General features: G+C 37.8%; 6 protein-coding genes across 13 annotated transcripts; all 6 read left to right on the forward strand.

The window, feature by feature from the left end:
• The first annotated feature begins 492 nt into the window (after positions 1 to 492).
• Positions 493 to 2,385, forward strand: LOC122274259 (peroxidase 18-like). The gene is made up of 2 exons (XM_043083279.1): positions 493 to 1,162; positions 1,755 to 2,385. Exons 1-2 carry the CDS (start codon positions 988 to 990, stop codon positions 2,147 to 2,149), a joined length of 570 nt encoding a protein of 189 aa, XP_042939213.1. The 5' UTR covers positions 493 to 987; the 3' UTR covers positions 2,150 to 2,385.
• Positions 2,386 to 3,092: 707 nt separating this feature from the next.
• Positions 3,093 to 8,976, forward strand: LOC122318686 (eukaryotic translation initiation factor 3 subunit B-like). The gene is made up of 11 exons (XM_043136250.1): positions 3,093 to 3,392; positions 3,536 to 3,776; positions 4,747 to 4,893; positions 5,634 to 5,762; positions 6,029 to 6,157; positions 6,234 to 6,317; positions 6,402 to 6,526; positions 6,642 to 6,834; positions 6,944 to 7,476; positions 7,813 to 7,921; positions 8,426 to 8,976. The coding sequence occupies exons 1-11, from the start codon at positions 3,271 to 3,273 to the stop codon at positions 8,759 to 8,761; spliced, it is 2,148 nt and encodes a 715-aa protein (XP_042992184.1). The 5' UTR covers positions 3,093 to 3,270; the 3' UTR covers positions 8,762 to 8,976.
• A 1,100-nt stretch (positions 8,977 to 10,076) lies between these two features.
• Positions 10,077 to 14,535, forward strand: LOC122318578 (monogalactosyldiacylglycerol synthase, chloroplastic-like). Of its 5 annotated transcripts, none has more exons than XR_006244875.1 (8): positions 10,080 to 11,178; positions 11,538 to 11,710; positions 12,185 to 12,346; positions 12,419 to 12,560; positions 13,019 to 13,243; positions 13,320 to 13,431; positions 13,525 to 13,587; positions 13,661 to 13,737. XR_006244875.1 is itself a non-coding variant. In XM_043136068.1 (8 exons), the coding sequence occupies exons 1-8, from the start codon at positions 10,681 to 10,683 to the stop codon at positions 14,195 to 14,197; spliced, it is 1,401 nt and encodes a 466-aa protein (XP_042992002.1). In that variant the 5' UTR covers positions 10,086 to 10,680; the 3' UTR covers positions 14,198 to 14,535. The 5 variants fall into 5 exon arrangements, 1 of the variants encoding a protein (XP_042992002.1); XR_006244874.1 differs by having other exon boundaries at positions 13,356 to 13,431; XR_006244873.1 differs by having other exon boundaries at positions 13,372 to 13,431.
• Positions 14,536 to 14,751: 216 nt separating this feature from the next.
• On the forward strand, positions 14,752 to 20,120 carry LOC122318580 (ER membrane protein complex subunit 4-like). Of its 2 annotated transcripts, XM_043136069.1 has the most exons (6): positions 14,771 to 15,074; positions 15,170 to 15,226; positions 16,585 to 16,738; positions 18,977 to 19,074; positions 19,190 to 19,255; positions 19,786 to 20,120. In XM_043136069.1, the coding sequence occupies exons 1-6, from the start codon at positions 14,946 to 14,948 to the stop codon at positions 19,822 to 19,824; spliced, it is 543 nt and encodes a 180-aa protein (XP_042992003.1). In that variant the 5' UTR covers positions 14,771 to 14,945; the 3' UTR covers positions 19,825 to 20,120. The 2 variants fall into 2 exon arrangements, with proteins under 2 accessions (XP_042992004.1, XP_042992003.1); XM_043136070.1 differs by lacking the exon at positions 19,190 to 19,255 and having other exon boundaries at positions 14,752 to 15,074.
• A 549-nt stretch (positions 20,121 to 20,669) lies between these two features.
• Positions 20,670 to 27,721, forward strand: LOC122318577 (ubiquitin C-terminal hydrolase 22-like). Of its 3 annotated transcripts, none has more exons than XM_043136067.1 (7): positions 20,670 to 21,505; positions 21,602 to 22,085; positions 22,533 to 22,660; positions 22,913 to 24,953; positions 26,797 to 26,917; positions 26,990 to 27,084; positions 27,223 to 27,721. In XM_043136067.1, the coding sequence occupies exons 1-4, from the start codon at positions 21,316 to 21,318 to the stop codon at positions 23,674 to 23,676; spliced, it is 1,566 nt and encodes a 521-aa protein (XP_042992001.1). In that variant the 5' UTR covers positions 20,670 to 21,315; the 3' UTR covers positions 23,677 to 24,953; positions 26,797 to 26,917; positions 26,990 to 27,084; positions 27,223 to 27,721. The 3 variants fall into 3 exon arrangements, with proteins under 3 accessions (XP_042992001.1, XP_042992000.1, XP_042991999.1); XM_043136066.1 differs by having other exon boundaries at positions 20,678 to 22,085; positions 22,913 to 24,076; positions 24,154 to 24,953; XM_043136065.1 differs by having other exon boundaries at positions 20,678 to 22,085.
• LOC122318582 (enhancer of rudimentary homolog) lies at positions 24,819 to 27,721 on the forward strand. Its single transcript, XM_043136073.1, has 4 exons — positions 24,819 to 24,953; positions 26,322 to 26,415; positions 26,797 to 26,917; positions 27,223 to 27,721. The coding sequence occupies exons 1-4, from the start codon at positions 24,951 to 24,953 to the stop codon at positions 27,311 to 27,313; spliced, it is 309 nt and encodes a 102-aa protein (XP_042992007.1). The 5' UTR covers positions 24,819 to 24,950; the 3' UTR covers positions 27,314 to 27,721.
• Positions 27,722 to 27,733: the final 12 nt, after the last annotated feature.

Genomic DNA, 27,733 nt, shown 5'->3' on the forward strand with positions numbered 1-27,733 from the left:
AACCATCCCTACAAAACTTCTTCGCTTGCTGTTCCATGATTGTTTCGTGGAGGTGGGTCCTTCTGTTTATTTTAATGTCGGGATATGATCGGTGGGGAACTTCCGGGGATACTTCTTTCTTATGGTCACCTAGAATATATGGATTATATAATCATTTTAGTAGCTACAGCAAAACCTACTAGCCCACCTTTTCTTTTGGCGGAGAGGTTTCAGATTGACGCTGAAAAATAGGACGATGCACGTTTCTTGGAGTAATATCTTATTCTTTAATATGCTCTTTACAATGTGGAAAAGTGGTTTCCATGCAGATTTAAATTCCAGATACAGTTACTTGAGTAAAAAATCTTAGGGCCCAATATGCAGCAAATAAATATATATTTTTATTCCTGAAAATGGGGTTATTCTTGGGGTTTAAAACCTTTTAAAACTAGTATTCAGACTATTTCTTGACAATGGCTGATCTTTTGGACACTCCAAAAAAACATAAAAAATCTGTTTCTGCCTTTGGTAGTCTTTCCATCTTAATAATCCAATTTGTAACATTGGCGAATGAGAGTTTAGTACTACATGAGATTTCATATTGTCTTGGAGGGATTTAAAATATTAGCCTTTGTATCTTGACACTGATCAATCTTTTTCGAGTATAGGCAAATATGTGCCTACTCCTTTCCTTGATTCATTACAAATCTTGATGGGCGAAATTTCACGGCTATACAGTCTAGCTAATTTGGACGTAATCCAATAAAAAATTACTGGGTTGTGATGCATCTTAGCTGCTACAAGGAAAGGTACAGAGCAAAGTGATCCGGCAAACAGATCTCTTGGAGGGTTTTCAGTAATAGATGCAGCTTAAAGAGTGCTCGAAATTAACTGTCCAGGAACTGTTTCTCGTGCCGATGTTGTTGCTTTGGCTGCTAGAGATGCTGTTGAAATGGTGAGACAGCCCTCATCAAGTACTTGCACTTTCCTGTTTTATTTGATTTCCCCATGAGTTTATTCATGAAGGCTTGGGAACAGGCTGGAGGACCAGCAATTCAGATTCCAACAGGTAGGAGAGATGGGTTGGTTTCAACAGCGTCAAATGTTAGATTTCCTGTGGATGAGATGATAAAGCTCTTCTCTTCTAAAGGGTTGTCCTTGAATGACCTTGTCACTCTTTCAGGTAATGTTACTTTGATAAAACATTAAGGTCTCGATCACAACTTTTACAGGGAAGTTGTCTTGAAATTTCATTTCTTGCTTTTAAGTCATTATCGATGAACGACCACATAAAAGTTTCATTCCTTTCAGCTGCAGATGCCCGAGAATTTGAGTTTCTTCTTATATAGCTCATATAAAATAGTTTGGCATATATGTATGATTGAAAAAGGATACCAAGCAAAATTTCCTTATGTTTTGTAATTGTCTCCGTCCTACAATCTATGCTTATTGAGACTGCACCTCCATGTTTAGTCTATATTTTAGAATAGTTCATTTTTACCTCTGGAGCTTAATCGTGAAAAGCAAACGCTCCATGATTATAGGAAATAGTTGAAATATTAACAATATTCATGGGATATTAGATCTTTAGTTGCATTTTCCACTACATTTACAATTGCCAGCTCACTGCAAATGAAAATTCAACCTTGAGCCAAGTCTTTTTGAATAAATTTTTATGCGTATACGTTTAGGTTATGTGGCAATCTAGGGGACTTGTTATGAGTACCAATAACGGTTGTATTACTAGCTTATGCATGATGCTTTGGGCTGTGCAGGAGCTCACACCATTGGAACAGCTCATTGCAGTGCATTCAGTGAGGGGAAGCTCACACTCATTGACAGGTCCCTTGACAGAAGTTATGCAGATGAGCTAATGAAACAGTGCCCTGCAGGCTCAAGCCCCTTTGTAACTGTTACTCATGATCCCGAAACATCCTTTACGTTTGACAACAAATACTACCGAAATCTTTTAGACCACAGAGGGCTATTCCAATCAGATTCCGTTCTCTTAAATGATTACAGAACCCGGAAACGGGTAGAAGATTTTGCAAATGATCAAGTTTGTTTCTTTGAGAGTTGGGGTCAGTCATTTTTAAAGCTTACTAGCATCGAAGTGAAAACAGGTGATGAAGGGGAGATTCGGAGATGTTGTTCGGGAAGAAACATGTAAAGAGATGGAGAGAGGATTCGCTTTTTCATATAATTAGCCTCACAAAACAATGACACTTTCAAAGTACTCTTCAATGATACTTAAAACTACATTATTAATATGTGCAAACTTGGTGAAGTCAAAACTACATTTATAGTTATATAAAACCCTGATTTGGGTTGCAAATGCAGAGAAACTCTGGGAACTAATGGTGGGATCAATGCAAATGCCGCTGCCCTTTTTAATTTTTTATCGACCGTGAGTGAGTGAGAGACACCAGATTCTCTCTCACAAAACGGCCGATCAAATAGAAACACCCATGGGTTTCTTTCTTCCTCTTGAACATGATCTTTTCATTTTCAATCGCATTTATGAATATAATATAATTTAAATAATTTCTTATATTAATTTTAATTTTTTAAAATTATAATAAAATATTAGATGAAGAATTATTAATTGAGGACAGCTATAAAGATAGAGTAACGTTGGGAATAAGAAAAATTATACTCAGTAGTCCTACGTCACACATTTATATATGTGATTTTTTATTCTTTAGTTTTTCTACTTATCATTCATATATTACACATTATACTTGATTTTTTATTTTATTTATTTTGTTTTATTATTGCTAAATTAAGGAAATTCTTCTATATGTTGTTCATACACTATATATTTAATAAGAGAAAAAAAATCACATGGTGTGTGATATAGAGATGATGAATAGATTTTTTTTTTTTTAATTTTTATCTTTCTATGTCAAAATTTTCATAGAAGGATACTTTTTTTTTTTTTAATAAAAAGTATACACAAAATTCATACATTTTGAACTTATATATAGACGAAAATGTACTAATTACTGATTCGGCCCGTTTCGTTGGTGCGTTGAAATACCTCAAATTGATGGTGTTAGGCTCCTAAAAAATGGACCGGGCCCATATGTGAAATTAAACCCAACCCGGCGTCACCTCGCAAAGCCGCATTTCATTATCTTCTCCAAACGAAGAAACCCTAGGAGCCCTCTTCGCGCTCTACCTCTTTCTCATTCTACAGTCCCCACCTTCCTCGCAGCGCACCAGGAAACCCTCTCTATCTCTCCCCCCCTCTCTCTCTCTGGAGGACTTGGTAGCTGAAGAAAGGCCGCGATGGCAGACGTGATGTTGATGAAGGAAATAGAGACAACAGCGGATCGGCTCGGTATCGATCTCGCCACTGTAGACCTTGACTCCATTAGCTTACCTCCTGGCCAAGATTTTGGCATAGTAAGGTAACCATTTCGAAACGGAACAAAAAAAACCAGCTTTGAGCCTTCTGTTTAGTTACGATTAAACATAGAAAGGATTTGTCTCCCAAATGCCATTTTACTCTGTACCATGTTTTGACTCTGAGCCTTTGTTCGCTATTTTGTAGCGATGACGAAGATGTCCTTCAAGGCGGGGACAATCCAGAGTTGGACATTGGGTTTGGAAATATAATTATTGTTGATAACCTTCCTGTTGTTCCTCGGGAGAAGTTTGATAAGCTCGAAGGTGTTATACGTAAAATCTACAGTCAGATTGGCGTGATTAAGGAGGACGGGCTATGGATGCCTATTGATCCCGAGACTCAAAAAACTTTGGGTTATTGCTTTATTGAGTTTAACAGTCCTCTGGTAATTCTCTCTCTCTACGGTACGATTTAGCAAAGATTTTTTTTTTCCTTTTCATTTCTGTTGAAAGGTCTTTTCACTTGAAACGTCTTCTAATATTTTCACTATGATGTTTAACGTAAGTATAATAGTTATGTCCTGCTGAAGGATTGATAGACTGAATATAACAAGTGCAATGAGTACAGAAGAAATGTAGATTACTTACAGTCTACCTTGGTTTTGAGCATGGCGTCGCCAGCTGGGCCGATCTTTGGTTAAGATTAGCTGGATAGAAATATATCGTGTATATATATATATATAAAAGTAACGGTACTTTTTTTATATGGTTATTAGAGGTTTTCCTTGTTACGGAGCATTGTACAATCCATATCCGAGGGTGAGGTATTAATGGTGTAAATGCTTAATCATATGTAGCCGTCATCTTTAGATTTAGTGGATTATCTGATTCGATTGTAATTCATCTTGGGGATGAAGTTAAACTGCTCATACACTTCATTATCAATGTCTTATATTCATTATACATGGCTTTTCCTTTGTCATTATTAGTAATGAGGATAGATTTTATAATGTGCTTGTATCCTCCAGTGCTTGGTGGTTATTAGGTTTATTCTGTGTATAATTCCTGTGTACTTGGGCTATGCCTTTTACTATCAATAAAATTTTACTTACATAAAAAAAAAAAGACTTTGGAGTTCTTTTCTCAAGTTCTGAAATTTTCTTATCAAATATCAAGTGAAGCAGCAAGGCTTGTTCAAAAAATTATAAATGTAACAATAAACTTTGGAAAAATATCTACAATGCAATTGGATTATTAGTCAGTTTCTGTTCATGTGCTTGTTGCCAGTTTCTGTTATTCATTGGGAAAACATGTACAGCACTTTATGTGGGTGCTATTGCGGTTCTTTAGTAACTAGTGAGGTGTGCTTTAGTGTATTTATTGTCAGATATGGTTTTTTGTTTGTTGCTTTTATAGGAAGCTGAACTCGCCAGGGAGAAGACAAATGGTTACAAGTTAGACAGGTCTCATATTTTTGCCGTGAACATGTTTGATGAATTTGATACATTCATGAAAGTTCCAGATAAGTGGGCCCCTCCTGAATTTACACCATATACTTCAGGGGTAATTTCTTCAATCAGTATATTTTGTTTTGTTTTGTTTTGTTTTGTTTCTTTCTTTCTTTTCTTTTTTCTTTTTTTTTTTTTTTTTTTTTTTTTTTTTTCTGGAATTTGCCTTAAAATCCATATGATGCAGTATAATGAATTGCATGCTTAGGCTGCATTTGTTTCAACGTAAAATAAGGAAAGTAAGAAAACATTTTTGGGTGAAATAATATGTTTTCCACCGTTTGGTGGGAACTAAAAAAAATGTTCTGAAATATCATTGGGAAATTGGTTCATTTGCAAATTATTGACAGGCTTCTATCACTCATATTCACCGTGTCACTCATATTTTATTTCTGCAATCATCACAAACCTTTGGAAACTATCTTAATCCCATCTGCCATTATCAATTCATGAACCTGCAAACCCCTAGGGGTTGTCTCAAGTGGTAAAGGCCTTGGGCTTGGGGGTATGTTTTTCTAAGGTCTAGGGCTGAAATCCCCTTTGGTGTAAACAATCTCTAGGGGCCATTGGACTGGAGGATTTTCCCCTTGAATTACCCGAAGTGCATTTGCAGGAAACTCCTTGCGAAGGGCCTGTGCACCCCCAGGATTAGTCGCGACGCTGTTTCCGGACACCCAGTGCCAATAAAAAAAATTAAAGTCGTGAACCTCCAATCCCAATAGAGGCATAGATGTTGTCAAGATGGGTTCTGATTTGAACTTGTATATTGTATTTTAAACTGCTATATCATTGCAGGAAAATCTTCAACACTGGTTGACTGATGAAAAAGCTCGTGATCAGTTTGTGATTCGTGCTGGTTCAGATACTGAGGTTTTATGGAATGATGCGAGGCAGCTGAAGCCTGAGCCTGTTTACAAGCGTGCTGTGAGTACAAATTAGGCTCTGTCCTCTCACTGCCACTTAGGACCATTAATTATGTATTTATGAGGTTTCGGACTTTTTGGTAGTTTGGTACAGAAGTTTAGTGTGGCATGCATCTATGAAATATAATGAACTTCTGCTCACTGCTGCATCATCACGTTAATTGAAGTTAATAAATTGGTCAATCGGTTTTTTATTTTGCAAAAAGTTAGTTACCTTTATTTTTAAATTTTGCTTCAATGAATGATCCCACCTGTTTCCCTTTACAGTTCTGGACTGAGAGTTTTGTTCAGTGGTCCCCACTGGGGACTTACTTGGCAACAGTTCATCGGCAAGGTGCCGCAGTTTGGGGAGGTGCCAGTACCTTCAATCGCCTCATGCGTTATGCTCACCCTCAGGTTGAATTTGGTTTTTGATTCCATGTTGTGTTCCATTTTTTACCATGATATTTAGCCTTGTTGATGTTAATTTCAGGTTAAACTTGTTGATTTTTCCCCTGGCGAGCGATATTTAGTGACCTACAGCAGCCATGAACCCAGTAATCCTCGGGATGCAAATGTGAGTTTTTCTACTTTGCCATTCAGTTTTCAATGTAACTTCATTTTCCCCAAGGACCATTGATAATGTGAATTCATATTTCAGAGGGTCGTGATAAATATTTTTGATGTGAGAACTGGAAAAGTGATGAGAGATTTCAAAGGAAGTGCCGATGACTTTGCTATTGGAGGAACTGGTGGTGTTGCGGGGGTGGCATGGCCTGTTTTCAGGTGATTTTTCTTGGTTTTTAATTTATGCAGGCCCATTGACAAGTATTTTCCCATGTTTTTGGGTTGCTTCTGATTGTATTCAGTATCTAATGGATTAATTGTTCTATTTTTCCAGATGGGCTGGCGGAAAAGAGGACAAATATTTTGCCAGAATTGGGAAAAACATAATCTCTGTCTATGAAACAGAGACCTTTTCTCTCATTGACAAGAAATCACTGAAGGTTGAAAATGTTGTGGATTTCTGTTGGTCACCAACTGATCCAATTCTTGCACTCTTTGTTCCTGAACTAGGGGACCATCCTGCTAGGGTGAGCGTTGCTTGTAATGCTTTTTATTCACAGTTTCTATTCTTTTTATCCTCTTGTTAATATTTATATATTAAGTTAAGTCGATATTCTGCATTCATTTGATTCTCAGGTGAGTCTTATGCAAATTCCAAGTAAAGATGAGTTAAGGCAGAAGAATCTTTTCAGTGTTAGTGATTGTAAAATGTACTGGCAAAGCAATGGGGATTATCTAGCTGTTAAGGTCGATCGATATACAAAAACAAAGAAAAGCACTTACACAGGCTTTGAGCTTTTCCGTGTAAGAGAACGGGATATTCCGATTGAGGTTTTTGAGCTTGAGAATAAGAATGACAAGATAATTGCCTTTGCTTGGGAGCCAAAAGGCCACAGGTTTGCTGTTATCCACGGCGATAACCCAAGACCCGACATAAGTTTTTACTCTATGCGTTCTGCAAACAACACAGACAAGGTTAAGAAGCTCACTACCCTGAAAGGCAAGCAGGCAAATGCTCTTTTCTGGTCACCTACTGGTCGCTTCGTAATACTTGCAGGATTGAAGGGTTTTAATGGACAATTGGAATTTTACAATGTTGATGAGCTTGAAACCATGGCAACAGCTGAGCATTTTATGGCTACAGATATTGAATGGGATCCGACTGGAAGGTAGTTTTGAGAGTGCGTTTGGTAGTATTCAAATAAGTAGTGGTTTTGAATTGATCTGAATTTATTACTGCTATATTTATTTATTTTTTTATTAAAATACCTGCTCAAATTCCTTCATGTCCAATACCATGTTCCTTTGGGCAGCCACTATAGATTTTAATGGGCTGGGTTTTCATGTTTTCCTTGTATCTTTTTCTGACTAAGTTTTTCTTTTGTGCTATTCTATAAAAGGGCTGATAACCTGTCGATACACATATACGTGTAATCTTGTGACTCTGTATCTTACTTATCTTGGTTGTTATATGTGACCTATTATCTATATGTATATGTATTTAGGTATGTTGCAACTGCTGTGACTTCAGTTCATGAGATGGAAAATGGTTTCAACATATGGTCCTTCAATGGAAAGCTACTCTATAGGATCCTGAAGGATCATTTCTTTCAGGTAACTTTACTTCTATTCCTTGGTTTAAACTGTCTCTTTGTCAGCCTATAAAAAAATGAACTGTCTAATATGCACACATCCATATACATATATGCCTCTATGTATATGACTTGGCAACACCACCTGTTTTGCAGGATGGTGTAGAGCATTTCTGAAATTGAAGAGATTCTATAGATTATATTGTTTTATATTAGACATAACAAAGTGGAATTGGAGTGAACTATATATAAGATGCCATGCTCCTAGTGCTTAAGCAAAATTTGGAAGGAGACTCCAAATTTGTGGTTTCTAGATTTATTGGAACTGTATTAGATCTATAATGATCCCTAGGCTACGTTTGGATTGCTAAGGTGATTTGAGATGATTTGTGACTAGTAGTGAACTCTTTATGAATAGTAGTGAAGTAGTCTAAGACTATTTCATTTACCAAACATAGCCTTAATTATGCCAAATGGGCTAGTCCTATCAATCTTGCTGAATAATTGTTTGTGTTGTTTCTGACAGTTCTTGTGGCGCCCAAGGCCACCATCATTCTTGAGTCCTGAGAAGGAGGAGGAAATTGCAAAGAATTTAAAGAAGTACAGTAAAAAGTACGAGGCAGAGGACCAGGATGTTTCGATGCTATTGAGTGAGCAGGATCGGGAGAAGCGGAGGATGTTAAAGGAGGAGTGGGAGAAGTGGCTCAACGAGTGGAAGCGGTTGCATGAAGAAGAAAAACTGGAGAGGCAGACACTGAGGGACGGAGAAGTAAGCGACGAAGAGGAAGAGTATGAGGCAAAAGAAGTAGAAGTTGAGGAGATATTGGATGTTTCAGAGGAGGTACTTTCTTTTGAGGAGTGATTAGTGATAATGATTTGGAGCCTTGGATACCTCTGTTTCAATACAACATACCCAAGCAGGACAGCACTTAAGTGCTGAAGTGCTTTTGGACACGTTTTTTGGTTCTTTTTTTTCCCAGTTTTGCCACCTGCCTTTTTCTTCGCAGCATCTTTTGTTAATTTTTCTTCATGATGTATTTTTTTAGTATAATATTATCATCGACTAGAGTTGTGATAGTCCCAATAGCATATCAGTCTCTAATCCGGATCCAAATAAATATGAAAATGCTATTAAAAGAAAAAAAAAAAAAAAAAAGATACACTGAACGTTCCAACACTCCGAACGCTGACTTCGGAAATTTGAGGCAAGAATGTACAACCAAAATTGATTGAGATTTATTTATTTGTAATGCTCCGTACAAAATCGTGGACGAGTAGAGGTGCATTAACCTTCCTATTAATGGGTTGAATTAACCTTCCTATCAATGAATAAGATTGATATTCCTTGCCATTAACCTTCCTAGATACATCTCTCATCTTTCCTGGACTGGATACGATCCAGGTCCCTTCTTATGAGTTATAAGGTCCATAGCCGGCATACGTTACTGTACTGCATGAGCTCTCTCTACTGGCTGGGTTAGGCCCTATAACTAAGGAGTATTGTTGGTATTAAAATTTGTATTCCTGTTATATCCAATAAGGATAAAGATAGGTGGAGTATGAGAATCTACCTTACTTAAATGAGAATTTCTTACTTTTTATAAGGTTTTAACAAAGCTCCTATTGTTTTATTTAGTAGCCTTTTTAAAATATAAGAAATGTGGTTCAAGCTTTTTATTGAGGCCTAGAGATTCATGGTTTTAAAATAAATTTCAATTTTATTTTACCTTTTTGCTTGGAATGCCCATTTTACTTTAAGAAAAGATTATGTAAGATTAATTATCAATTACTTGCTTACATTTGGGTGTGGTCACAAATGTGTTTATAATACAACCCACGACATATGCTTGAAATTACTTGTCATTGTTATTCAAACGCGATCTATTATTATATGTTAATTAATAGGCAAATCAGTGGCTTCCAACTAGACCAACATATATTAGTATGCCTAAGCGTAACATCGTTACAAATTTACAATTTGAGCTTTTGAAGGTACGTAAAACCATGAGAGAATAAATTAAAACTTCGTGTTAATATCTAACAGATTACATCAATATAAATTAACTGGCATCGCGATTCCAGTCCATAGGAAGAGAGAGACGTATGGGCTACCATTTCGGCACACGGTTCGGTTGGCCGACTCAACTATGTAACGAGTAACATGTTGAAAATAAATGGGTCTGTAATATATCAAACTCAGGCGAGGATGTCAATGGGTCTGTAATGAGAGGTAAAAGGCATAATGTCTGAAATTAAGTTATGACTCCTATTCTAAAGTTCTTGCATCTGATTTTGAAGAGATACATTTGATGCAAGTGATTGTTTCACGACAAGCCATTAGTTCAGACTGATTCCGGGATGAAGATCTTAATTCTTTACCCAAAGGTCAAGAATTACTCAACTTTGAGGCGTCTCATTCAATCTCGATTCAGACTCCAGACAAATAAACAGAGACCGGCGAAAGACCAAAATTGAAACCAAACCAGTCCTCTTCCACGTCCGCTGTTATTATTTTCCAAAGGGCATTTGAATTTCGTAATTCGCTGTTGTACACAAACATACCATCTCTCGCTCTCTCTCTCGCTCAATTGTCCTTCTTCTCTCTACTGTTCTCCCTCATTATTTCTGTTCCGTCGGTGCGTCTCACTTGTCTTATTTCAGACTGCCACTGCCTTATCTATTCGTTAAAGAGAACCCATGTGGTTTTGATGATAAAGATCTTCATGGACTAGTAGATTAATTTACATTATATTCTCCTGCACAAAAGAACAAACGGCAGCCATGCATCTCGGTGGTTCCACTGCATCCCAAGAAGCCATTTGTGTCCTCGATTTGGTATCCCAATTGGGTCGCTTTGCATTCGACACGAGGCTCCACACTTCTGGCTCGGATGGGTGCAATGCCTTCCTCTCCAATTTCCTCTACTACGAAGCCCTTGATGGTTCAGAGAAGCGCATCTTGCGGGCCTCACTGAGTTTAGGTAGTAGAAGCGCTTCTGGTATTAGGAGTATTTTGCATGACTTCAACAGATATATAAAGTTCCGTTGCGAGAGACTTCCAATTGGGTTCGCCTCTGTTCGGGTTGGCTTGGGGAACAATAATGGGCTTAGAGAAGATGGGTGTGGTGTGTTGGCGGACGATGGCTTGGCATTAGACGCTGTGGAGGCTAAGGCCCCCAAAAAGGTTTTGATTTTGATGAGTGACACCGGTGGGGGTCACCGGGCTTCGGCCGAGGCTATAAAGGCCGCGTTTCATGAAGAATTTGGGGATGAGTATCAGGTCAGTTTTAATGGATTCTAGTCTGTATGACGTGGTTTCAATCAATATTTTCTGTTTCGTTGCTTAGAGAAATGTGGGAAGAGAATAGAAATTCTCAAAATTTGACTTTCGATTCTCGAAGTTTGCCTTATTATGAACACGAATATGGTAGGATTAGAACATTTAGTTCGCCGAATAACGTATGTATTCGGTTTAACTGGGATGGAATTTCAACTTTAGAAAGCCGGAGATACTTAAAATTTTCTTTATTTTCCCCACCATTTCTCCTAAACGAAATGGAGGAATTAGTAAATGAAGTCAGTTGGCGCGTGATTCGTGTTTGTTGATTATTTTCTGCATGTTATGAGTGCGTGTCGCAGGTGTTTGTTACCGATTTATGGACGGATCATACTCCTTGGCCATTTAATCAACTTCCCAGGAGCTATAATTTTCTGGTGAAACACGGGACCTTGTGGAAAATGACATACCATGCAAGTGTTCCACGCGTGGTGCATCAGTCTAACTTTGTTGCAACTTCAGCATTTATAGCTCGGTGAGACTGTTATTCTCTGAGTCGAATACTTGTTTTTCATTTTTCTGGCTAATTAATTATGTGATGTTATAACACTAACGGATACAATGATATAAACATTTTAAAATTTCTTTTTAACTTTTTTCACACAGCATACAATTTAGGCATTCAAAGTATTAATTGAAGGAACATGCCGATGGAATTCATGTTACTGATTTATGATTGTAGAAGGAGAACCACTGAATGTTGAAAGATGAAAGCCCTATTAAACTTCTTGAAATCCATACTATGAAGTTGTTCCCCTTTCATCAATTTCCCAGCATGGGGAAACAGTGTTTAATCCAATTGGCATGCCAACCAAACCAACATGTCCAGTACCTGAGTCACTGCTTTCTTTTGTCCTGTATAATTAATCCATACTATTTGTATTATTTTTGCTATAAGATTTGTTGATCTTCTTTGATTATTGTTGTTGTTGTTTTTCCCGGAGTATAGAGAGGTTGCTAAAGGACTGATGAAATACCAACCAGATATTATTATCAGTGTGCATCCACTGATGCAGCATGTTCCTCTTCGAATCTTGAGGTCAAAGGGTCTTTTGAAGAAGATTGTCTTCACGACAGTAGTCACAGATCTAAGCACTTGCCATCCTACATGGTCTGTTCAATGCAGTCTATTTTAATGATACTCTGGTTGTATGGTTTAGGTCTTTTACGACTTTATCTTCAGGTTTCACAAGCTTGTAACCAGATGCTATTGCCCATCAGCAGAGGTAGCGAAGAGGGCCCTAAAGGCTGGACTCCATGCATCCCAAATTAAGGTTTATGGACTTCCTGTGCGACCCTCCTTCGTCAAGCCTGTTCGTCTGAAGGTTGCTTACTTTCTAATTGATACTCTTTTTAAGTTTGCATCGGGTCTGATGCAACTTGTATTCTGTTGCAATGCATGTTTGGTGATGGAGCTTTTAATCCTTGTACATTGTCGCAATTTATGTTTGATGAAGAACTTTTGGTCCTTTTATGCTCATACATGGCAAATACCTGTTGCTTTGCCTCTACTTTTCTGGGCATTGTCTATTTAGTAAAGTTTTGGGATAACTTTTTCAAGATCCTTCGAAACTACTTGTTGAATGTGCTTTAAAGCATCTTTCCAGTATGTACTGACTGGTACTTCTCCACGTTGGATTTTTTTTTTTTTTTTTTTGGTGAGAAATCAAACATTCATTTGTAAACTGGTTATTTTTTGTATTCCAATGTCTGTTTGTCATTAGATGTGTACCACACGATGATATTGACTACCGTGTGCCCACTTCATGTTCAACACCTATAGTTTGAGCTAAGGAGAGAACTAGGAATGGACGAGAATCTTCCTGCTGTGTTGCTGATGGGAGGAGGAGAAGGGATGGGCCCTATTGAGGCTACTGCTCGAGCTCTTGGAGATGCATTATATGATGAGAATCTTGGGGATCCTATAGGTCAGGTGCTTGTGATATGTGGCCGCAATAAAAAGCTTGCCAGCAAATTGCTTTCTATAGATTGGAAGGTTCCTGTCCAGGTATTAATATTCTCTCCAAAACCCAGCCACTGCCTTGATTGTAGTTTGCCTTCTCGTCGTGTGTGTGTGTTATTAGCATTTGGTATATTAACGTGCTGCAATGGCCATGGAGGATGGCGTTTCTCTAGGAGCAGACCATATGTAAACTCATGGAAGAACACTAATATGTGAGCTGGCATATGTGTATGGTAATATGGAAATGCAAACTCATTTATCGTAATATGCTTACCTAGTGTGGAAATAGGCAGAAGTGGCTGAAGGTAATTACTTCATAAATATAGGTGAAGGGGTTTGTCACCAAAATGGAGGAATGCATGGGAGCTTGCGATTGCATCATCACAAAGGTGGGTTTCTCACCGCAAATATGATTGTCTATTCTATTTATAACAGCCATCTACTAACAATTTGCTTTTGCAGGCTGGCCCGGGGACTATTGCAGAGGCCATGATCCGAGGCCTCCCTATTATTTTGAATGGTTATATTGCTGGCCAGGTATTTCTGTTGTAAGCTGTTCTTTATATTTTCTCAGTATTTTCTGTTAACTCGATTTAAAAAATCTTCATAAAATGAACAGAAATGTTTATGAATTTTTACTCGCAACTTCTATACCCATAAACATTTAGATGATATGAACATTGCTGTCACTACAGATTTGAGGCCATGAACAGCAATGTTTATGAATTTGATGTTGGTACTGAATGGTCAAGTTAGAAATCTGAGAGAATAGTTTATAGATTAGATGATATGAACGTTGCTGTCAAAATTATCAAAGGATCTGAACACCACCATGATAGTCATTTTAATGTATAAATAGTAAGTGGAAGAAAAAAAAAAACTAAAGAAACTCTACCAATTTTGCTGTTTTATTTATTTAGTTATTTATTTCTTCAGGAGGTTGGAAACGTGCCATATGTAGTTGAAAATGGATGTGGGAAATTCTCTAAATCGCCATAAGAGATAGCAAATATTGTTGCCGAGTGGTTTGGCCCGAAAGCTGAAGAGCTTAAGGCCATGTCCCTAAATGCATTGAAGCTGGCTCGCCCTGATGCTGTGTTCAAGATCGTTCATGATCTTCACGATCTTGTTAAAGGAAGAAGTTTCGTACCCCACTATTCCTCCACAACTTAACCCTCCTCTCATCTCCTCTGCAATTTTGGTACATCATGTGTTGGACAGATAACAAATTGACCATAATGATCACATACCTGCATTTGACAATTGTAATACGTAGGGACTTTTTACTGTTTTTCAATGCAAAATTAGATTTTGTATGTACATTAAACTTTCCAAAATCGTGAGCATTTCGTGTGTAGAGCACATTATATGCATTACTTAAATGGTAAGATTAATAAGATTTAAATTTAAATTAAATTATATATATAATTATTTTAATTTTATTAAGTGTGTTTCATACATCAACTCAAAAATAATTTTTTTTAAAAATATATTGCGCGGATAAGGAGAAACAATCGCTCATCCCCCCCAAATGATCGGGTTTCACTGTTTACAAGCCGGGTGCCCACCTAATTTCTATTCAAACTGATTGGGCTTTTTAAGATTGTTGCAAGCAGCCTACCTACATTTTCTTCGGCCCCAAAAAAGGGGAAATTTCACTCTCCAATAGCGTCGGGCAAGAGATCGTACAGAAGGGAAAGCGCAGAGAGAGAGGGAGAGTGCTAGAGTGACAGTTCCATTCTTGAAAATGGAGAAAGGAAAGGGGGTGATGGTAGGGGGTAGAAGATGGGCCGTTGACTTCACTGACTACTCCACCTCTCCTTCTTCCCGCGACGTTCCCGATCCCCCTGGTTTCTCTCGAGCCTCTCAAGATCAGGTTTTCTCTTTGTTTTGAGTGTCCTTCTCTTTCTTTCTTTTATTTTTTAAGATTCTTTTTTATTTTTAAATTATTTTGGTGATTATTTTCTGTAGGATGATTCAACTCTGAGCCGGCAAAAGAAGGACGCAGAATCAAACTGGAAATCTCAGGTATTTCCTATTGCTTTCCATCTTCGTATATTTTGGATCCCGATTAGGGTTGGGGTCGATTTTGGATTTCTGTAATAAGGGGATGTTCCAACTATTGTTTTCCACACGATTTTTTTTTTCCGTGTCTTTTCACGTTTCTCCGCTTTATCTCTTGTGCTAAGATTGTGTAATGGATCCCAGAACTCTTAGAACAGAAATGGAAAATAGATGAAGATTTAACGAAATGGGTTGTCACTTTTACTCACTGAATTGATAAAGTCATACATCCATAAGCTTCAGGAATTGATTCGAGGTAATTCCCAGACCTCCAAGGAAAGTTCCAACTTCCAGATGCAAGCATTTCGAATAATTCCCCTTCATCCCTTCCCTTCCCTTTATATGAAATCACAAAGAAAATAACAAACTCTTCTAACAGTCTCCACTAACTTCTGATACAGCCAGGCTACTCGACACGTGAATAAGACTACCCATTTCTGCATGCTACAATCATAAAATGCAACACTTCACTAACACTAATACTAAACGGCACCGTACGAAAGTTCCCTTGAACGACACTGTATGAGCAGATGATAGTTCATGGCTATACATCACCGTGGGGTTTACTCCAAGAGCGACGCCGTCTCAGTCAGATTCATAACAGATTGCATGGTTTGGAGCAATGTTTGCGTATGAAGAGTGCAATTGGGAAAAGGAAGCAAGAAATTTTGGGGGGCATTGAGATTGATGGTTTTTAACATTGAATATAATATTGGTTAGATTAATTGGTCCTATAGACATTTAAAAATATCGAGGCTTCAGTAGTTTTGATCCTCAGTTTGGTAAAATTGTGAAATACTGGGCAGAAAGCATGGAATCAATGAATCAAGTAAGTAGATGTGGGAATAAGATTCGCGCTTGAAAGCGTTTTTGGTGATATATGTTGGGAGTAAGCATAATTGAGCTTGTTGTTGCAGCAGATATATGAGAAATATTTTCAATTTTTTTTATTTGAGGGTGATGAGGTTTACTGGAAAAATATGGACGTCATAACTCTAAAGAAGGGCAACGAGCTGGATATGTAACTTCAGTTGTGTTTCTAATTTCTTACGGTTGTTTATTCAAAAGCTTTGACTGTGCCATTGATTGTTACTATTCTGTCTGAGTTGTAGGAGTTGATCTTGTGTTGTCGATATGATATGCATGGGCATTAGAATTGTTGAATACTTGTTATATTCAGCTGTTTTCCTTGTATTGTCACATGCTAACCAGACAGTATTGATTTTATTGGTGATGCAAATATACTGGACAAAATAATGAATTCAAATATGCTGGATAAAAAATGCAGTAAGTAATATTATGATCTGTTTCTGTTTGGACAGAAAGCTTGGGAAGTGGCACAGGCCCCTTTCAAGAATTTGCTAATGATGGGATTCATGATGTGGATGGCTGGAAGTACAGTGCATTTGTTTAGCATTGGTATCACGTTTTCTGCTCTTTGGCAGCCAATCAGTGCTTTACAAGGGGTTGGGAAGGGTAAGATGACAGCTAATTTATATATCTCCAGCTGTTATGTCTTTTAAGTTTTCTTTTTTTCTATCAAGTCTTGGATTCTCTTTTTCAATGCCCATTTGAATGCTGTCTACTTTGTGCTTATAGAAATCGGTATAAATTTTTTTAACAAGTAATTAAAGAATTCATTAGAAAAATGCAAAAGGCATACCTCAAGTATACAGGAAGGGGAGTGATCGGAAGGGGATTCATTGTGGAGAGAGGTTTTTTATCGGAAGTGTGGATGTCATTGGGGGGGATGGTGTTCTAAGAAGGGTAGGGGGCCTTGTGGTGTGTGCCTATGGAAATTTATTAGAAAGGGGTGGGATAGTTTTGAAAAACATATTAAGTTTGAGGTTGGAGAGGGTGCAAGAACTCGTTTTTGGTTTGATGAATAGTCTGGTGAGAGAGCTTTTTATTCTGATTTTTTGGTTGTTTCCAGCTTGGTTGGAAATCAGCAGGCTGCTGTTTCAGAGGTGTTGTGTCGTGCTAATGGGACTGTGCATTGGAATGTTATTTTCACTAGAATTGTACAGGATTGGGAACTTGATGAGATTGCAGATTTTTTCAGCTTCTTGTATTATCTGAATATAGGAGGAAATGAGAGGGATCGAATGCTGTGGAAACACACAGGGAGCAAAAAGTTTTCAGTTAAATCATATTATAAGGTGTTGGCTGTTTAGCAGCATATCTCTTTTCCGTGGAAGAGTATTTGGAGGGTTTTTGTGTCGTCTAAAGTCTTTTTTACTTGGACAGCTGCACATGGGAAGATTTTGACAGTTGACAATTTAAGGAAACGTGGTATGGTTTTTATGGAGCGGTGCTTCCACGTGTAAAAAAAATGGTGAATCAATTGATCATTTACTCTTACATTGTGAGGTGACTAGGGCATTATGGGTTGGTGTTCTTAGTAGAGCTGGGTTGAGTTGGGTTATGCCAAAGAGAGTGGTGGATCTACTAGCATGTTGGAATAGGCATCAAAGTAGCTCTCAAATGGCAGCGGTGTGGAGGATGATTCCTTTGTGCATAATGTGGTGTATATGGATGGAAAGGAACGAGAGGTGCTTCAACAACAAGGAGCGAGCTGTTGAGGATATCTGGAAATTTTTTGTCTTCTCTGCTTCAGTGATTTTCTGCTGTTGTTCCTAAGGGAGGGAATGTTCATGAGTTTTTGTTTTCGTTTCAGGTTTCTATAATGTAATTAGGTGTTTCTTTTGGATACATCATGTGTACATGGGCTTCGCCTAGTTTCATTCAATCAATAAAGTTTCTTACTTGTAAAAAGAAAGTGTACAAGAAGTATACAAGAGAAACGTTTAAATAGAAATCAGAATACTAGCACAAATGACTTTTCTGTACTCAAAGTGGATTGTCTAAGTGCTCCCCACCCCCCCCCCCCCCCCCCCCCCCCCCCCCCCCCCCCCCCCCAACCCCTCTCCTCTTTCCTTCTCTTTTCTCCTCGGCTTCAAGTCCCTCCGGATTGTGGGAGCCTAAAGTCAACTGGAACTCAATCTGGATATTCCTAGCTGAATGTGTGGCTTTATACCAGTGTGCTCCTAATTGGGCCCAGCCATTGTTTTTATGTTTTTGGAGATTGTATTCCTCTCATGTTTCTTACTTAACCAAATATTTCCCTTCCCATTACAATCGAGGTGAAATATGTAACAAAGATGCATTAATATGGCCTAAGAAACCCCTAGGGGTTGGCTCAAGTGGTAAAGGCCTTGGGCTTGGGGATATGCTCCCCCAGGTCTGAGGTTCAAATCTCCTTGGGTGCAAATAATCTCTAGGGGCCATCGGATTGGGAGATTTTTCCCTTGAATTACCCAAGGTGCACTTGCGGGAAATTCCTTGCCAAGGGCTTATGCACTCCCGGGATTAGTTAGAACGTTATTCCCGGACACCTGGTGCCAATCAAAAATAAAAAAATGTGGCCTAAGAAAGCTAGTTTGATTTCGCATCTCCCTCTGCTGGGTTGCCTGTATAACAGTTGTTTCTTTTTCTTTCTTTCTTTTTTTCCCTTTTGTTGGGGGTTGGAGAATCTGTTGCATCGAATTTGTTTTCTCATTTGGCTTGACATTTATGCTAGTTAAATGTATTGAATGAGTTAGTGTGAATGTCTCTTTTGTATAAACACCCTAGTTTGACATGTCTTATTACTTCCTGTAGCTAAATATTTATTTGATCCAAGTTCATTCAAGCACTTCTAATTTGATTTTGCAGTTTTTGAGCCTTATAAAGACGTTAAAGTAGATCTTCTTGGGCCTAAGTTGCTCTTTATTGCCCTTAATTTGGGCGGTTTGGCCCTGGGTGTTTGGAAGGTGAGATGTATTTTCTATTTTTAATTATGTCTCGTTAAACATGCTTTCTATATTTCTCCATATTAGACTTTTTGGTTGTAATTGTTATCCTTCGAAAAAAAAAAAAAAATGGCAGCTAAACACTTTGGGACTTCTTCCTACCCATGCATCAGACTGGGTTTCTTCCTTACCTCCGGCACAGGTTAAATTCTTCCTCCTATGATAATTGAATTACCAGATCAATTTTGTTTACCTTAGTTGTTTTTTGGAAATGATTGCATCAGAATTGGCAACGTTTTTCTAGCTGGGCTCGGTGCATCTAGTAGCTGAGAGTTTGGGCAGACTACTAATGTAGACATTTAAAATTGGAGTCTCATATCCCATTGCCATGGTTTTCATGGCTATACCATATTCACCAACAGAAGCAGCCCTTTGTTTTGATGTTTCTAATTTCATTGCAATCATGAATACAAATTACAAAAGCATGTCTTTAAGGTTCATGTTCTTCACTTTCTTTTCCATTATTTTATAAGCTTACTCGAAATGAGGTTGATATTTTTCCTTTTGAAGCATTTAATCTTGGTAATTGTCATTCTTGGTGCCATATCCTGATTATTGGCTTGCAGCAACATAGGGTTTTTTTTTTTTAATTGACTAGAATGCTTTGCACACCTTGCTATATACACCATCTATGGAGTTCCTCCTTACATTTTTTTTTTGTCTGGTTTTCAGGAGGTTGAATATTCTGGCGGGGGAATTCCTATACGTTGACGTGAATTTTTGGTTCAATTGGCCGTGGTTCTTAAAGATAGAATGAAGGAAACTTATTGGAGGATGTTTGATGTTGTTTATTGGCTGACGGGTTTTGACGCCTGGCCACCACGGACTGTCTAACCCTGTCGCATGAAATGTTTAAATTTTCTCAAAACGCTGTAGCTGAATTTTTTGGCACCTAAAAGACGTTGGAATATTGATTCAACCAACGGTTACTAGCAGTCGGATACTGACTGTCTCAGAATGGCAGTATTTTCGTTTTATTACTATTATTAAAGATGATTTTTCCTCTAGTAGAAGATACCCGATGTTAAAATGTGGGAAAATTAACCTTTGTTAAAAGATGATTTTCTTTCCCCTCAATTTTTTTTATTCTTCCACTTTTTTTTTAAAAAAAAAAAAGAATAGTTTTTGCTTGCGATGTCAACTTATTTCTTGTTTGTAAAATAGGCGTCACAATTCAAGCGCCGTTTAGGGGTTTTAGATCAACGGCCTGCCTTAGTTTCGTTTGGTTATACCAAACATATGAGATGATATAAAATGTTTTAAATAATAATAAATAAAATATTATTATAATATAAATTTTTAATATTAATTTTGTATTAAAATTTAAAAAAATTAAATTATTTATTATATTTTATATAAAAATTTAAAAAAATTATAATTATGAGTTGAAATGTGATGTAATAAAATTTTTAATATTATATAACCAATCCGGGCCTAAAGTATTCAATCATTGAGCTCTTGAGTTGCGCTTATGAAAAGGGCTAATGCCCCACTGACTCCACAAGCCTCGTAAGCTTGGAATTTCATCAATTTCGACTTTACTGTGTCTGTGCGGCCCAATGGCCTTCAGATCCTTTGGAGATTGAGCCCTCCTCCATACCAATGTCGGTCTTCTGTTTTCTTGCCCAACACTCTTAACTTTGACCACCCAACCAGAACCCCCCACTGGGACAAAGTTCCGACATTGAGGGCAATGATTTCCCAAAAATGTTTACTCCCACGGGATGAAAATCGAAATTCCTCAAAACAGCGACGGCTCAGATTTGTCCACGCAAAAAACTAATGAACTCCACGCAGCGCCGCACTGGTTCTCCCCTTTGTTTTTTTTAGTCCCCTCCATTGCCTTGGCACACAGCAGGCGCATCGCTTGGGGCTTCACTAATCAGAAGTCGAGAGATTGTTAAAGAACCTTCTTCTTCCCTTCTTCATCAAGTCATTCCCAAACAGACCTTTACTTCTCTCTCTCTCTTCCTCTAGATCAGTACAACCAAAACAACTACAAAATCAAAGGCCATTCTTTTCAAATCCAATATCAATCCTATTCTTAATCCTTTATTTTTTCAATAATTCCATTGAAAAATAGAATCTTCTTTTGGGATTATTGAATTATTGTTATTATTTATAATATCGACAGCTTTTCTTAACAATTTTTCTTTTTCGTGATCTGCAACAAATCAAAGTCTCTTTCAATCTTTCATCAACATGACGACAGGAAACCCTTCGTACACAAACCCAAAACCCTGCAAGCACCTTGCAGATTACAAGCTTAACCATGGCTTGAGTGGCTATAAATCCCTCCAAAAGCACCTCAAGACTGCCCCGCATGGGAAAACAAGTGTTGGGAAACCCAACACAAAGACACCCAGATGCATTTCTTGTGATGGGTTTCAAGGTAGACTCTATTTTTGCCTGATTTGCTCCTCAGTCTCATGTTTGGACCATAACCTTTTGCATATCCAGTCTGAGATTGGTCATGATGTGGCTGTAGACATTGAAAGGGCGGAGCTTTATTGCTGTGTGTGCTGTGATCAGGTCTATGACCCTGATTTTGATAAGGCTGTAATCTCCAAGCACATCATGGGCATCACAGGAGACAAGAATGGTGATGAGAGTATTGGAAAGAGATTGGTTAAGAGGAGGAGATTGAGCTCAGGTGTAGTTGAAGAATTGGTGGATTCGAAGATATCTAAACAGTTAATTTCCATGAGAGATCGGAGGGCGAAATCTTGTTATCCATTGGGTTTGAGAGGATTGAATAATCTTGGGAATACTTGTTTCATGAACTCCGTGTTGCAAGCATTGCTACATGCACCTCCTTTCAGGAATTACTTCTTGAGTGGAGGGCATAATCACGAAACTTGTCGGAAAAGATCGGTGGGTCGGCTGTGCTTACCTTGTGACATTGATGTCGTTTTCTCGGCTGCGTTTTCAGGTGATCGGGCACCATATAGCCCTGCTCAGTTTCTTTACAGGTCTGCCATTGCTCTGCATGTTCCTCTTTGATTCCCTCAAATCTTGCTGGTTATGCATTTTGATCCCATGATTTTGATGATTAATTTATATTAAAGGAACACTCACTTAGATTTGTTGCTTGATTAAGCTTGAGCGTGCTCGTGTGGATCAACCAATTTGAATGAATTTACGATTTTACGGAAAATTTTTCATCTGATTCAAAGTTATGTAATGAGGATTATTCTTATAGATGTTGAACACAGTTATCAATATTGTCGTGCACATCATTTTTCCCATCACTTGTTATGTGTTTGAAGAAAGCTGAACGGAATCACTTGCAATAATGTCATTGGATTCTGGCTCGGCTTATTGTCTTAGTTCTTATAGCTTTATCTTCCCTCCCCCCCTCCCAAAATAAAAAATGTCCGAGTCTACTCTGAAATGATGAAACTTTGTTTGCATTCAAGTTGGTGGCAGCATTCAGCAAACCAGGCAAGTTATGAGCAGAAGGATGCTCACGAGTTCTTCATTTCAGTCTTAGATGGGATCCATGAGAAGGAGGTAAAGTCAACTCAATCAAGGAACCAAAATAGAGGTAATTAGAAGTTGACTTCTGCTAGGTCTATTTAATTCTGAAGGGGAAAAAAAAGTGGCTTTTCTTCTTCTTAGTCAAGGAGTTGTAAATATTATGGTCCATGGTTCTCTATCGTATATGTGGAGAGACCATACATATGATTTGCAAAATAGGGACTGTGTTTTGAAAGGTGTAATTCACTAAGCATATGGATAGTCTATTGCATTTCTTAGTGGTTTTGTGTCTTATATAAATTAGTGATCTATTCTACAGATAATGGAGATTGCCAGTGTATTGCTCATGGGGTATTCTCTGGACTCTTGAGATCAGATGTCACGTGCATGACCTGTGGATTCACTTCAACAACTTTTGACCCTTGTGTGGACATCTCACTTGACCTGGACACAAACAATTTCCCTTCAAAAAATACAGCTACCAAGTCAATCAAACCCGATGCAAACAGCAGTATGTCTACTCTTCTGGGTTGTTTGGATTTGTTCACAAGGCAGGAAAAGTTGGGATCAGACTCAAAACTTTACTGCCAAAACTGTCATGAAAGGAGAGACTCGGCGAAACAAATGTCCATAAAGAGGCTCCCATTGGTGTTGTGTTTGCATATTAAACGATTTGAGCATTCACCTGTTACAAAAATGTCGAGAAAAATTGACCGCTATTTGCAGTTTCCTCTCTCCTTGGATATGACACCATATTTGTCCTCCTCAGTTGTCAGAAACAGATTTGGGAATAGAATCTTTGCTTTTGAGACTGGCGAATCAGATATTTCTGCAGAATTTGAGATTTTTGCCGTGGTTACTCATGCTGGAACGCTTGAATCTGGCCATTATGTTAATTTTCTGCGCTTAAGAAACCAATGGTACAAATGTGATGATGCATGGATTAATGAGGTTGACGAGGGGATGGTGAGAGCATCGCAGTGCTATATGATGTTCTACGTGCAAAAATCGCTTTACCAGAAAGCCAATGAGGATTGGAGCTGCCTGCCGATTTCCCCAAGGAGAAACATGTTTGGCCAGTGAGAAGTGGGGGAGAAAGAAAAGACTTCCTTGTTGATGGGTTGCTTTCAGGGTTCAGCCATGGAAGACATCATAATTAACTGTTTATCAAGGTTTAGCCATGAAAGGCATCAACAAATGCAGAACAGGATGATCATTAATTTGAAAAGAGATGCTCGTTTTCAAATTCCTCTAAATATGATTTATTAAATGGCTGCACAGGAGATTGATTGGCTGTATATAGGGTGACTAAAGCTAAATTCTGGGGTGCCACCTGAACTTGTACAAGATTTTTCTCTCAAGATTCTTTGACCGCTGGCCAGTCGTGTGCAAAATAAATCCTCACGACTGAAGTCATTCTGTTTTTAATGTTGCTATTCAAATATCTAATTGGATTAGGAAATGACTGGTTTTGGCCTCCAGGGTAAGATACAATAGCCTGCTATGGTGCTATGTCTCTCACAAACTAAGAAATTTTGATTGCGAAGCTCTTTCTTGTAGGAATTACAGGACAAGGTCTCAATGTACACGCTTGATGGTGAACTATAGTTTTCTTTCTGATGGAGAGAATAGAGAGAGGAGTAAAGAAAGATTGATGATGAGGGATAACTTGGGCACTCAACTTTTTTCTCGTTTATTTTTTTAATTGAGAAATGTCTGAAAGTGTTTGGTTCTCAAGGAGATTCTCTAAACATAAAATTGACAAATTGACGGGACATTTTGTGATAAGTTGGATCATCAACTTTTTATAAAAAAATCTGATAGCAAGCAGAATTGTGCATTAATATGTACATTAATTAATGTGATTCGTTAAAAAGTAAATTTTATTAAAAATAATATTAATTTAAATCTTGATTTTAAAGGAATCAATATTAATATTCAGATTAGTACGTGATTTTGTTTGTATGTAATAAAATTCTATCAATCATCGTGGATCTTGCATTTTTCTTTTACGTTTGTCGGGCCACTTATTTGGACCGTTTCAAATAGAGTGGGCTGAGTCAGGTTGAATGTAATCCGACGTAGGCCCATATCTTGAAAGCCCAAAATCTAACCCAAGTCATTCTGTTGTGTCGACAATTCAGACTTCAGAGAGCTACATAAGTCGGGCCATCATATGAATTTCCATTTTTACCCTCCTAGGTGACTTGCCAGGCTCTCAATACGCCAGTAGCCCAGTCGCCCGAGTCGTTCTCATCCCCTTCTCTGAGTTCTCTCCCTCTGTCTTTCTGGTGCTTCGCGCCGCCCTGAACGGAGACCATAGTCTTGCTTTGAACTCCTGCCGATTACTATTCCACATGGTATTCTTTATTTAAAAAAAAAAAAAATCTATGCTTATTCATTTATTTGTTATAGCTTTTAATTCTCTTAATCCCATGAATCCTAAGCTAATTTGGGTAGACGTTTATCTTTCCCGAAAATTAGGGTTTCAGCACTGTGCTATAACTTCTTATGGCTTTTTACCTTATTTTTAAGTTTTCAAAGACGTTCCTTCCTTTCTCTTTCTTTCCATCTAAGGCCCTGGTACTGGACCAAAGTTTATAGGCATGTCTTAGATTTTTCGCTACGTACTTGTTACAAGCAAGAAAAACAGTATCCGAAACGTCTTCAGCGTTGGCCCAGTCTTGTTTTTCTTTTCGATTTGGCTTGATGACCAAACTCCAGGCTTGGATTTAAATTCCCGCTTGACATATTTCATGCTTTTGGATTCTGATAATAAATTTTGTTTGGATGCAACGTATTGTATTAATAATTTGATAGCGTTTTTAATGCTTTTTGTTAGGTTTGTTTCGCTAATAATAAGTACGATGTATACTTAAGTATTAAATATCTTTTTGTTAGAAAACTCTTCAGAATGTAACGAGAACGGTCAAGCATTTAATGTTTCGCTTTTATAATGTATTAATAATGAAAGAGAGTAAGAAGCCCCACATTTGTTGATTAAAGTATGATAGAGGTAAACGTATAGGATAACTGTGCATTGAGTGCCAAGTCTTATATTAATTCTTTACTGGGTGAAATCAAGTTTTCTAATGATTCCAAAAAGCTTCAATTGTAATCTTGACTAATCTATTTGGAGTGTAAGGTCAGATATAGTGTTTGCTATCCTTGGATCGTCACAAAGGATATTAGAGCTAATGCAGTAACACTATACGACGCTAGGACACTTGATGCCACGTGGGCCTCACATGGACATGAGAGATTTGAGTAGGGGATTTAATAATGCCTCGCCAAATCTCATATTGGTTGGGTGAAGTATCCTAGAGTGATTAAGGTGTATTGAGTGCCAAGTCCAACATGAGGTCCTTACCAGGTGGAATCAAATTCTATAGCAATTCCAAGGAGCTCAAATTGTAACCTTAATTCATCCTTTTCGAGTAGAAGTCTAGACGTGACCTTGAATTTCCTTGAATTATTCGATGAATAAAATCTTTACTTAAAAAAAAAAAAAAAAAAACTTTCCTTGAATTGTTACACATATCTATTGTCAACGACTCATTTGAGTTTGGATTTATAATATTGTAGCCACTCCTCATGTTAGGTCTGATGATTGATCTTTCTTGAGGATGTAACTTTAGTGTGAAATAGTTCACTTTTCCTCTTTGGATTGACTACATGCTTGTTAATGGCAATGATGCCTGCTAATTTTCTTCTGTCTTCTTATGTAGGCTAATAAGCACACCATTATCTTGATGCAAACTTCTCCAAACAGAGCTACTAGAACATTTATGGATTATGATTCAATAAGTCAAGCTATGGATGGTATGAAATGAGCTATGTATATATAACATACGGTTCTTAGTTACTAGTACACATTCTTCATGATGATCCGGATCTTTTTTTTTTTTTTTTTTTTTACTTTTTTTTAATGTTATTCTTCAGCCATGGTTTCTTTTATGCGATTGTAAATCTGTAATGTTTAAAGCTATTGGGTTTGTGGTTTTACTAAAGAGTTACTGGAATGAGTTTAGACTGTGTGGTTACTCATTCAATCTCTGTCTCTCTGTTTTTCTCTCATGCTATGATTCTATAAACTCTACATCTAACCTTCTACGAAAAATCTAATGGCTCCAAAACTACTATAATCAGGTTGATCTATCAATTTTCTTGCACTTACTAGAGGTGACATTGTGCTGTTTGCAGGCATATGTGGTTTATACGAAAGGAAGCTTAAGGAGTTAAATCCAGCCATCAGAAACATCACGTATGACATTGCAGATCTCTACAATTTCATTGATGGGCTTGCAGATATGAGTGCCTTAGTGTACGTCTCTCTCTCTCTCTCTTTCTCTCCCTCAAAAGTGGTACTCAAAGCTCTTGAAACTTCACTAAACAGCTCCAGAGATACAAGTCCATGACCCCTAAAACTTCATTTTATAAATCGAGGCCAGCCAGTCAGCCAGTTGATTACTATTAGAGGACTTATTGACAGTGAGTGTGATCTTAAACTATGATTACTCTGTTTTGGTGATAGAGAGTATTCTCTTTTCTGCAGAAAAATTCAGGAATGAACCCAACAACACCATGGTGTGATAACTGATATATTTGCCATTTGATACTGTTTTACAGTTATGATCACTCCATCCCTGCTTATTTGCCGTATGATAGAGAATGGATTAAACAGCGGACGTTTCAACATCTAAAGAAATTGGCACACTGAATTTAGCATGATGCTGCAGCTCAAGTCTGTAGTTACTACCAGACTGTTGAGTTGGAGCTATCCGTGTGGGAGTAGCTTGTCTTTTGACACAAGGTGTTTAAGCAGAAACTTTTACCCTCTCTGTGCATCTATATTATACTCCCTTCTCTAGGGAGGTTGACCTTGACATCGGAAGCTACTGTACTTATGTGTGAAGTTCGATGTTTTTTCGAAATCTGTTTGCCTATATTGTTCTTCCTCTATCCTTCTATCCGCCGGCCTCACTTCCAAATCAATGCGTTTATGTATGATACAATATACGGTCATTATTCCTTGGGACTCTGTAATGGACGGTCAGATGTTTCATGTCAAATATGTGGAATATCCTTTGAACTCGAAGGAACCAAATTATGGGCTTGTGGATCAAAAGAACGTGGCCTC

This window comes from Carya illinoinensis, chromosome 8 (genome assembly GCF_018687715.1).
Source record: "Carya illinoinensis cultivar Pawnee chromosome 8, C.illinoinensisPawnee_v1, whole genome shotgun sequence".
Lineage (NCBI taxonomy): Eukaryota > Viridiplantae > Streptophyta > Magnoliopsida > Fagales > Juglandaceae > Carya > Carya illinoinensis.

What these genes read in the sequence shown, in the direction of transcription:
- LOC122274259 (XM_043083279.1), top strand. Translation starts at nt 988, where the DNA reads ATGAGTTTATTCATGAAGGCTTGGGAACAGGCTGGAGGACCAGCAATT. An exon ending in TGACCTTGTCACTCTTTCAG is followed by an intron (nt 1,163 to 1,754) that starts GTAATGTTACTT and finishes TGGGCTGTGCAG; the next exon opens with GAGCTCACACCATTGGAACA.
- LOC122318686 (XM_043136250.1), top strand. Translation starts at nt 3,271, where the DNA reads ATGGCAGACGTGATGTTGATGAAGGAAATAGAGACAACAGCGGATCGG. An exon ending in TTACACCATATACTTCAGGG is followed by an intron (nt 4,894 to 5,633) that starts GTAATTTCTTCA and finishes ATATCATTGCAG; the next exon opens with GAAAATCTTCAACACTGGTT. An exon ending in TGCGTTATGCTCACCCTCAG is followed by an intron (nt 6,158 to 6,233) that starts GTTGAATTTGGT and finishes TGTTAATTTCAG; the next exon opens with GTTAAACTTGTTGATTTTTC.
- LOC122318578 (XM_043136068.1), top strand. Translation starts at nt 10,681, where the DNA reads ATGCATCTCGGTGGTTCCACTGCATCCCAAGAAGCCATTTGTGTCCTC. An exon ending in AATTTGGGGATGAGTATCAG is followed by an intron (nt 11,179 to 11,537) that starts GTCAGTTTTAAT and finishes TGCGTGTCGCAG; the next exon opens with GTGTTTGTTACCGATTTATG. An exon ending in ACTTCAGCATTTATAGCTCG is followed by an intron (nt 11,711 to 12,184) that starts GTGAGACTGTTA and finishes CCCGGAGTATAG; the next exon opens with AGAGGTTGCTAAAGGACTGA.
- LOC122318580 (XM_043136069.1), top strand. Translation starts at nt 14,946, where the DNA reads ATGGAGAAAGGAAAGGGGGTGATGGTAGGGGGTAGAAGATGGGCCGTT. An exon ending in CTCGAGCCTCTCAAGATCAG is followed by an intron (nt 15,075 to 15,169) that starts GTTTTCTCTTTG and finishes TATTTTCTGTAG; the next exon opens with GATGATTCAACTCTGAGCCG. An exon ending in AATCAAACTGGAAATCTCAG is followed by an intron (nt 15,227 to 16,584) that starts GTATTTCCTATT and finishes CTGTTTGGACAG; the next exon opens with AAAGCTTGGGAAGTGGCACA.
- LOC122318577 (XM_043136065.1), top strand. Translation starts at nt 21,316, where the DNA reads ATGACGACAGGAAACCCTTCGTACACAAACCCAAAACCCTGCAAGCAC. An exon ending in CCTGCTCAGTTTCTTTACAG is followed by an intron (nt 22,086 to 22,532) that starts GTCTGCCATTGC and finishes TTTGCATTCAAG; the next exon opens with TTGGTGGCAGCATTCAGCAA. An exon ending in ATCAAGGAACCAAAATAGAG is followed by an intron (nt 22,661 to 22,912) that starts GTAATTAGAAGT and finishes TCTATTCTACAG; the next exon opens with ATAATGGAGATTGCCAGTGT.
- LOC122318582 (XM_043136073.1), top strand. An exon ending in AATAAGTCAAGCTATGGATG is followed by an intron (nt 26,416 to 26,796) that starts GTATGAAATGAG and finishes TGCTGTTTGCAG; the next exon opens with GCATATGTGGTTTATACGAA. An exon ending in GCAGATATGAGTGCCTTAGT is followed by an intron (nt 26,918 to 27,222) that starts GTACGTCTCTCT and finishes ACTGTTTTACAG; the next exon opens with TTATGATCACTCCATCCCTG.